This window comes from Photinus pyralis, unplaced genomic scaffold, assembly GCF_008802855.1.
Source record: "Photinus pyralis isolate 1611_PpyrPB1 unplaced genomic scaffold, Ppyr1.3 Ppyr1.4_LG6, whole genome shotgun sequence".
In the NCBI taxonomy this organism is placed as follows: domain Eukaryota; kingdom Metazoa; phylum Arthropoda; class Insecta; order Coleoptera; family Lampyridae; genus Photinus; species Photinus pyralis.
Window position 1 is genome coordinate 31,351,475 of NW_022170663.1, and position 10,323 is coordinate 31,361,797.

General features: G+C 35.1%; 1 protein-coding gene across 2 annotated transcripts; it reads left to right on the plus strand.

Annotated features, from left to right (window-relative positions):
- The first annotated feature begins 957 nt into the window (after positions 1-957).
- Positions 958-10,091, plus strand: LOC116174339. 2 transcript variants are annotated; one of them, XM_031492245.1, is made up of 13 exons: positions 958-1,248; positions 1,300-1,518; positions 1,572-1,762; positions 3,553-3,838; positions 3,892-4,046; positions 4,257-4,446; positions 5,775-5,811; positions 5,871-5,902; positions 5,965-6,066; positions 6,252-6,323; positions 6,379-9,643; positions 9,694-9,715; positions 9,837-10,091. In XM_031492245.1, exons 1-13 carry the CDS (start codon positions 1,186-1,188, stop codon positions 9,970-9,972), a joined length of 4,770 nt encoding a protein of 1,589 aa, XP_031348105.1. In that variant the 5' UTR covers positions 958-1,185; the 3' UTR covers positions 9,973-10,091. The 2 variants fall into 2 exon arrangements, with proteins under 2 accessions (XP_031348105.1, XP_031348107.1); XM_031492247.1 differs by lacking the exons at positions 3,553-3,838; positions 3,892-4,046.
- The last annotated feature ends 232 nt before the right edge of the window (positions 10,092-10,323 follow it).

The following is a 10,323-nucleotide window of genomic DNA, read 5'->3' on the forward strand; positions in this document are numbered from 1 at the left end:
TATACGATAGGGATAAGTTCAAGTTTAGCTGCATTCCCGAATCGTGGACAGCTTTATGCGCTAACCAATCACAGACAAGAATTGAACTATCATTTGTCAGTTTTGTATTTTGTTTTGTTTTTGCATTATGGATACTGTTTTAATAACCAGAAAATCCTCGAACAATTCCATGTTTTAATTCACAGAAAATATGTGAATTTACAGGTTAGGGCACCGAATAACCTCTAGCACAGATAAAATGGGTATTTTATCTGTGCCTCTAGCAAAACAGCTGCATGATCCGTCCTGTAGCTGCAACTGCGCATAACTTTCACGCAACGAGTAGTCTAGACTGCGTTCGATCAACTTATCGCTCGATGTGATAGGTTCGAGAATGCAGTCACATTCACCTTCACATCAAGGTCAGCCGATGTGAACAAAGCACATCTTCGGGAATCGTCATGTATGTACTTGAAAACGTGTATTTCCGTAAAAAAAAGTGGGGGGTCGTTGCCCAATGCAATAATAAGTACATACGTCCCTTATTACGGACGTGCGAGTGGTAATTATTGCAAGCTAGAAAGAGACCCACTAAGCATTATGACTTAATAAAGTTGAGATAGAATGCACAACAAACTGAAAGCGCTGCTGCGTCTTCAAGTAGGCTAGTTGAAACGCAATAAGCATTATATGACAGACATAACAACAATTGATACGACATATTTAATTGCTGTTATGTCTGTCTCACACTCATATAATGTTTATACTTTATTGCGTTTCTTCCTAGCTCATTATGTCAAACCCGCAATATCTTTTCCATATCAGTACATATACCAAATACATACAAGTATATTCGAATTAAACTTGCATTCGAACAATTGAGGTATTAAACAACTCACCCTATACATATAAAAGACCAATAGCGCAATTCGGCAACGTTGCTTCTTTTGTTTAAAAATAAATTCGTGTAACCGTTTGAGTTTCCGCTTCCTATCCATGGAACGTTTACGTACGTTTTAAATTTGAAACGATTCTGTTGAAATTAAAGAAAAGTTGTGTTTTTAACTACAGTGTCACATTTAAATGCTTAAAAATCAGTGAGGATGGCAGGCTAAGTTGAGCGAATACCGCAATTCGATTCCAACGAGTGCTTGCTGCTACGAACGAAATTTCGTAAGTTTGCAGCGTCTTGTGTTTTAAGACAAAATGGCAGCGAACAGAATACTTTCACCTTTATTAAGTAATCTGAGACATTTTGCTCGTTTAAAGGTAAATGCAAGATGTTTTGTCAGCAACAAATACATCTATATCTCCCCTTAGGGTTCCAAAGAGATCACTTTTGAGACAGTTCGAGCATTTTACATACAACTCCACTGCTTTTATACTACCTGTGAAGGTCTGCACGATTACAATGAAATACAACTCCTTAAAGATTGCAGTGTAGAATATGTGAATTGTGTCGATCATTTACTGGAGGCAGGTATAATTGATGAGCGTGACAACATTAAACTTTTACGTCACATGTTGGAAATCCTGGTGGTAAGGGAATGCTTCTTTTAAAAAATTAAGCAGATAATCGTAATGTTTGATAGACACTTTCAACAATCGAAGGTATCAGGGATGCCTATGTCAAGTTGATCGTTGTTCCACTTATTGAAAAAGCAAGCGAACCTGATGAGCGCTTCTACTTTAGTAAGGAGCTGCTTAAATTGGTTTATCTAATGGTGGAGAAGGTTAGCAGTGAGGTTAAAGAAAGTATTGTGAACGACAGTGCCTTACAGTTGTAAGTGAATTTTTGGTACTACTTTTTTGGCTACATAACTTATGATCACGTTTCAATTGTTTTATATACAGAGCCGACAGTTACTGGAGATCATTTTTATGTAATCTACCACAGCCATGAAAACAATATCAAAATGCAATAATTTACACACCTTCAGCATTTATTGCAGAGTATTGTGCAGGCGTACAAATTACAAGATTTTTGTAATTTTGGTAGCATGGCTTGAATGTTGAAAAATGGGTGGTGTAAAATTTGTACACATCACGTATACTGTTTTTGACTAAGGAGAGGGTACAGGCCCAAACAATTACTCAGGAGCAAATGATTGCCGTGTACACTGTGTCCAAGATATCATGATGAAGATGGTCAACTTATGGAAAGGTTGCGCAAGGGTTATTATTGGGCACCATTTTGTAGAGCTTAAAAAGTGCCTATGAGCAAGTATGATTTGTTTCTTGATATCTTTTCAAACAGTGTCACAAAAAAATAGAAACCTTAATAAGTATATGGTTATATTTCAGTCTATCTTCGAAACTGATTGGAGTTTTCGAATTTTTGCAACAAACACTGACAACTTTTTTCTAATTTAACCGACTATATCTCTTAGGGTTTCCGATTTCCCCATGCTGTTCATTCATTTTCACACTGTATGTATCTACCTACATCTTTTACTGTTCATCTACCTACTGTACATTACTACTCCTTATCTTATGTATTAATTCCAACACTAAAGAAGGTAGGTCGGTATTTCTTTTGTTTTTGTTAAAACCGCAATTGTTCGTATTTACCGTAATAGTCTCTAAATTGTAAATGAGGGTCACCAAAAAATTCGAGTTTTTTTAAGAGCGGACCTAACAGATGTATTCTCGACTTAATCGGAGGCTGTTATTGTGACCCATCTAACTAATTACAGTTAATTATACTTATCCAAACAGCCGGCTTGAAATTTCCAAATTCGGCAATCCAGTAATGCCCTTTTGTTCCTTGGAATGTGAGGTCAAACGGCGGGGTTTCCTATCACGTTGATATTTCCGTAAACTGCACCACCTTGCCGTTTTTAATGCTGGATTTCATATACCATTAGAAAATTAAAAACCTAAAACTTAATAAGTTACCTAGTAAGTACATATACTGTATCTCGTACTGTATTGACTATTGAGTAGCATTTTTATTACTAATAACAACGATGCATTGCACAGAAAAAAAACTTAGAAGCTGTTAGTTTCAACAGCATGGTGCACTCGCGTACAACGCCCTAAACGTGCTACAATAGGTATCAGACAAATTACCTGGAAAAACATGTGTTATATGTATCATAGGTATTCTCGTACGATTTGAGCGTTGTGCGCGGGTGCACCATCCTGTTGAAACCAACAGTCTCTAACTTTTACTTTTTTTGCGCTAAATTAGTAATAAAAAATGTTACTCAAACCGTATGCACCTACTTTTGTTACAGGCCATATAAAAAAATAAAGTTGATAATGATTTCTCCTAAACAAAACGTTGTATTGAAACTCTCTCAACACTATCTGGTAGAGCTCAAATTAAAACGAAATAGGCAAATTTCGGTTTTTCTGCCATATCGGGTTTTCTGGTTTTCTTTACAGCATGATAATAATTCTTTAATTGGGCATCTTTTCTCTAATTTGACCTTCCTCGTATCTTATATGGTTTCGTAGACCCCCATGATAGACATCCTTATCTTGGACACAGTGTATATATACACTATAATTATTATTCTATGTACCTAATAAATACGTTTAAGTATATGTAAAATTTTGTTGTTTCAGTTTCAAACTAGTTGATATGTTAAGCATATGCGCTGATTACGAACATCAGTTCACCATAATGAAAATCATTTTTTGTTTATTCTCGGATGAGCAGTTAGAAAGTTTTGCCAACATGATGTTTCCCGAACCTGGCACAGTGGCAAGCGATTTCAAGAATGTCAGCCGTCAAAATTTCTACAACGATATTAGACACTTTTTGAACAATTTTAATTCGAAGAGTCAACGAATAAAGTCGTTCAAATTCAAAAGTGCATTATTGGATTCATATATAGTAACTGCCCCAAATGTAGGTGGCCCCAAATTAGTGTGTGTAGCATATATTCATTTTCTCTTTCATAGTTGCTCGATGATCACATTTGGGTCGATTTTAATGTTGCAATTAAGTCTATTACAATTCTTTGTAACAAAGCTTCATTAACTGTCGATAATTTGATTGAAGATGACGACGAAATCACTATTTATTTTGATAGTGTGAAAGGAGTAAATGTATTACAGTAAGTACATACATGTACCACTTAATGATGAATTTCTTATTTTATTATTAAAAAGTTCTTTTTCCAGGGTTTTAGTTTGTTGTGTTAAAATTGCGACAATTATCTCATTTTAATTTAATAATAATAATAATAATGTTTATTATGTAAAAGTAATTAACAAATATTACTATTATTTCAACAAGTTTAAATACTTTATTGTTTAATTTTCAGATTGAAACAAGATGATTCGCCAGCATCAATTCGAAGCGTTATAAGATTTAAACTTGGGGCACCATGTGCTGTTCTCTACAAAAAAGACGCCGTAACGGCTAATTATTTAAACTTAATTATTTCTAATAGCACTGATTTAAATGAGTTAAAAAACGAAGTTTTGCCATTGATTCTTGCGGACCGCAAGGAGGTAAGTACGCTTTTGATCTGGTAAGATATCTGTGCCCTGGTCTCCCAATATGGGTTCGTTAACTTGTATTATGTTTATCGTCGCCCAAGGAAGAACTGATTAAGTTTTCAGTGACCAAGAGCTTGTTTGTTTATGTATTTATTATATTGTTTAAACAATATAAATACTTATTTCCCGCTCTTGAAGGCTTCTGATTTTAAATAATTAAAAAAAATCAAAATCGGAGCTGTTCTTGAGGTCTTGCTACGAACTGCGGTAGTTCGCACGCAATCGGCGAGCTTTAAACTTAAATGGAAAATTAATAAAAATAACATAATTTTATTACGAAAAAAAAAAGAATTACAACTCAATAAACACGACGGCAGCGATTACAACGGCGGAACGGTCAACTCGGGCGCCACCAAGTGATGCTGCGACCTTGTTCTTGGTCAATTTGGGTAGGAATGGTTTAGCGGATACCTCGGGCAAACTCAAATGGAGTAAACAGCAGCTCTAAAAAGAGCAAGCGGTGGGCGGCTACTGATGAATGCTAAAACAAAATTAAAGCGCACAACAATTTCTTAAGCGGGAACGGTAAATAATCGAATTAGGTAGCGGTATCGGCGGGAAAGTAAATGAGGAATCGGCGTAACCTTGCATGGCCTTCCAGTTTAAAATTAAAATAGAAAACGAAAACCTGCTAATAATGGCTTAACGTGGCTGAAATTCTAAAATATTTATTTGCCCTCGTCTTCTAAATGACAAGACCTTTCGGACGCAGCAATAATAATTGTAATATCTTGACGAGAACGGTTGCAAACTGCGCATTAATTACAGCTTTCGTTTACGGTAGCGGCGGCTGAAACACAACTCTAGAAATTAAATCAAATACCTTTACGTCCTATCTTCAATTTCTAGAGCCAACATAAATAATTTCGGTACTATACATTTCGTAACGAAACACCCAACTTAAGAAAGAGGCTTCTAGATACCGGGTGCTCATCTACAGAGTGGTCACTAAAACTGGTAACTTCAAGGCGGAAAACTGGTGCTTCGTCACAGACTTCCTCTTTTAGGTACCTATTCATTGACGCGACTAATAATATAAGCATAATGTTCCTCAAATTTAGCAGCATAAAAAGGAATTTAATTAAGAGTAAAGTGTAAAGATTAACGGACGACGTTTATGAATGAAAAGTATCAATTGGGCAGTCTACATCTAATAAAAATGCAGATTGTTTGGTACTTTTGAGTTTTCTTTATCAAAATTGTTTAAAATACAGTACTGGAGTGTCATTCTATGTAACATTTACAAATATCAACTTAATAATAAAATTTTATATTTACAGGGAAAATCACAGGAGTGTGATCAGTTGGTAGATAACTGTAAGTATACACGCATGATACATGCATGCAACTTTTACATTGCCCTACTTTTATTACAGCAACAGATGAACAAAAAGTAACATTAGGAGATGTAAGTAAATGAGTGGCAATTTGTGGTATGGTTTATGTAATTAAAAATCATTCTATTTTTAGTGTTCATTACAAACTTTAGAAGAAAAACATACAGACAGTGACATTAAACCACACATTGTTATAGGATATCCCTATGATACACCTTCAGTATCTGACGGAATTGTAAGTCGTATACATAATAAATTAAGTAATATACACAATGGGAAAAGTACATGTTGTAACATAACAGATCTTTGTACTGAATTATAAAATATCTTGAGAAGTGACTTATCTCATTTCCAACATCATAGATCAACTCATATCATTTTGTATGTATACGATGCAACTTATACTTTTCTTTTTTTTAGTCAATAACAGCAATGAAAGAACTAGAAAACGAGAATTTTGATAAATCCCCAAGCATTAGACTAAAACGAACTGTACGTAATATCTACTATTGTCTATTCTATTATCGTTTAATTGTAACATTCTTAGGTGCCCCGATTAGCAGTTTTAGTAGCGACTTCAAATGTTGAGTCCATTAACGATGGAATAAGTTTGAATGATAAAAAACTGACTAGCCAAAGTGGGTCATCATTGGATTTAACATTAAATCGTAGTGAAATCTGCAATTCGTTTAACATATCTGGCATTTCTTCCATTGAAAGTGTCGCACTCCATAAATCAGTAAGTGATATCGCCTCATTGAACAAAGCCGACGATAATGCTTTTAATGAAAATGCTCTGTCGGCCAAAATACACCTTGGCAATTATAAAGAATTCTATACAAATTCTGGCAAGGACTCACTTGCAAGTATTCTTAAAACACAAGATTTAAATAACTACTTCAACTGTGAGTCTGTAGCTCACAAGGAAAGGACGCCTGAAAACTTAACCTGTAATGATAGATCAATATCTTCAAAGGCAGGATCACACGATCCACGATACTCAAATGACCATGGCGCTTCCGCTGAATTGACAGACATGGCAGAAGTTAATGACAATCATTTCCTAGAACCAGAATCGGAGAGCTACAAATCCTGCAGTGACACTGATTATGTGCGCGATAAAGATGTAGTAGCAGAGTGTGTCGAAAAAAATATTGAGCAATTGGCAGCAAGTAATGAATATCATTTCCTAGAACCAGAATCAGAGAGCTACCAATCCTGCATTGACACTGATTCTGTGCGCAATAAAAATGTAGTAGCAGAGTACGCCGAAGCAAATATTGAGGAGTTACAATCTGCAACAGTAGATGGTTTGAGCCACTCAACGTCTTACGATAATTACTCTCAAAGCACAGTAATTATAGCATTGACAAATGAATCGTATGATGCAAGCACGGTTATAATACCACCTCAAGTTGAGAAAATTAGTTTGAATGAGATGTCGTTGGATTGTGCCATGGAACCAAAACAAAGCTCAGAGGATAAGCAACAATCTCCTGAAGCTGTTCAATCCGCTTGTTCAACGATAAGAATTGATGAAAACAAAAAGTTAGGTACAAAGAAATACAAAGACAGTAAAATACCTGTGCGTCAATCGATAAAAAATAAAAAAACAGATGAAAGTATACACCATCCAGCTGATGATATAATTCCGCCAGCACAAATTAACAGTGGAACTAATTTAAGCGATAATGTTACCAATAATATGTCTGAAATAGCAAAACTAGATAAATTGTCAGAAATAGATACAAGTTCTAGAGAAAAAAATGAGATGCTATTATCCTCGCCAAAGAAAACGCGAATACAGACCCTAAGAATCAAACATGCTGGTGATGAGGAAAAAGAGAACCGAATAAATAAGAAAAGTTTGTCACGTGAAAAAGAAGAAAAGGTAATAAGGGATGGAATTTTAAAAAATGCAGTCGCAAAACCTATTAATGAAGAAGGTTTGAAAATGGATAGTAAGATGATTACAAAATCCAAAGAAAAGAAAGAGACGCCAGATAAAGGAAGAAATCGAGATGTTGACAGCCCAATGTCGCAGATATCACAAAAGAAAGTTCCTAGTTCAGAAAAAAGAAAATATAACGAAACGGATAAGTTAGACAGCCCAATGTCACAGATATCACAAAAGAAAGTTCCTAGTTCAGAAAAAAGAAAATATAACGAAACGGATAAGTTAGTGTATGAAGAGAAGATAACACCGTTTGAGGAACAGAGCAAAACTGTTTCGCCATCAAAGTCTCCCAGAAAAACTGAACCGAGCAAAGATGATCTGTTTAAATCGATAGAAATTACTAAAAAAATATATAAGCAAATGATCGAAAATGCGAAGTATTTAAAGGTGGAGATTAGTATTGAGTGCCAAAATGCTGTAAAGGCATATCTCACAAAACAAAGGTCGTCTAAAAAATCTAGTTGGCGGAAACTACACAACCCAAATGCTATGTTTCCTGCAAACTGTACAGATGATTTGAAAGCGCACCGAGAAACTACTGGAAATAAAGTTGCTAATGATATTGAAATGATCACTGCAGTGGATATTGAAAAAGACTGTATTCCAAAGAAACGTGAAAATTCTGTCAGTTTGTGTAACATATCTTCTAGAACACACCCGTATACTCCGTCTAAAAAGATTAGTTGGCGGAAATTACACAACCCAAATGCAGTGTTTGCACCAAACTGTGCCAGTGAATTGAATCAAGAAACCGCTGAAGATCAAATCCCTCCTTCTTCTAATATGTCCGCTGCAGTGGAAATTGAAGAAAACCATATTCCAAGCAAACCAATTGACTTGTCTAAAAATCCTGTCAGTTTGTGTAACATATCTTCTAAGACATACCCTTATACTCCATCTAAAAGGATTAGTATGCGGAAATTATATGACCCAAATACAGTTGTGTTTGCACCAAACCATGCAAATGATTTAAATCCGCAGGAAGAAATCACTGAGGATAAAATCCCTCATTCTTCTGTCATCGAAATGACCACTGCAGTGGCAATTGAAGATGTCCCAATGTCCCAAAATTCTGGCAGTTTGTGTAAAATATCTTCTAAGACACACCCTTATACTCCGTCTAAAAAGATTAGTTTGCGCAAATTACACAACCCGAATACAGTGTTCACACCATACTGTGCAAGTGATTTGAATCCGCAGCGAGAAATCACTGAAGATAAAATCCCACATTCTTCTAAGGTCATTGAAATGACCACTGCAGCAGAAATGGAAGAAAGCCATATTCCAAACAAGCCACTCGACATGTCTGAAAATTCCTTGAGTTTGTGTAACATATCTCCTGTGATACACAACTCTCTTGTTGCAGTTCAGCAGTGCAATACAAATGTAAACAAGGGAAAAGGGACCACAAAACAAATACCTGTAATCGATTGTACAAAACAAATGAAGGGTCAGATTAATATACTACAAAATACTGTTATAAAACCTCCACCGATAAAAAATATCACTCCTTTGTCAAAATCTCTAGGCACAAATAAAGTAGCTTCTGCTACTGCCCCCAAACAACATATCGACGAACCGCTTAGATTGGGAACATTAGATAACTTCGAAGAAGTTTTAGAGAATAAAGAATTTATGGTGTTTCTGAAATCGATTCGCAAAGCCATAGTGGAAGGTACTCGACAAAATCGGACCAGATGTTATACATACGAATCTATCGACAAAACGAACTGTCCTAAATTAAATGTGAAGGAAGTCTTAAATGAGACTGGCGATGATTGTGAAGGTATTTTGAGACAGTATGGTGATGCTTGTAAGAAAGTTCAGAAGTTCTTGTCTAGTCACCAAACAAAAGGTAGGTTAATATAGTAAAATCGCTACTTATGCAAAAATTATATTTTTCAGAAATGGTTCCTCAATTTAAGAGGTAAGTTGGTATAAAGATGTGATATAGATATTTTCACTTCTCTAAAACTGCAAAACGTCTTGGTCTATTTTTTGGTCTGCACTGAAAAGTTTCAAGTTGATAATCTTTAAATGTTTTTTAGAACATCACGAGCTATTCTCCAAGCAAATGCTACATTATGTGACCGACTGATTAAAGTGGATCCCAATGTCAATAAATTGGGACAATGCACTGTAAGTAAAGAAATGAAGAAGCACTTACATAAATATGTTAAGTAAACTTATTTATTCATAAGTAAATTGTTAATAGATTATCTATTAAAAACTGTGTTCCTATTTGAATTTGTTAATTTCTTTGATTCATTTTATAGCTTAACGCCTAACAATTAGTAGGTATATAGGCATATTATTATAACATAAAGTGTTCATTTGTTTTATGTTTAGATGTTTGACAATATGCAATAAATTGTTTAAGTAAAAAATGTGTGCAGTTAATGTCTAAATTAATAAATAGTAACGTTTACTGTGACTTTAATTCGTTCTAGGCGTTTCTTTTACACGGCCCTCGTCTGTCCCAGATTTAACTTAGCATCTGACCTATCGACGCTAACAAATGGCATTGTATGAGGT

Coding starts and splice junctions, on each gene's coding strand:
- LOC116174339 (XM_031492245.1), top strand. CDS start 1,186: ATGGCAGCGAACAGAATACTTTCACCTTTATTAAGTAATCTGAGACAT. Junction 4,047..4,256: donor AAAGGAGTAAATGTATTACA/GTAAGTACATAC, acceptor TTTAATTTTCAG/ATTGAAACAAGATGATTCGC. Junction 5,812..5,870: donor TGATCAGTTGGTAGATAACT/GTAAGTATACAC, acceptor CTTTTATTACAG/CAACAGATGAACAAAAAGTA.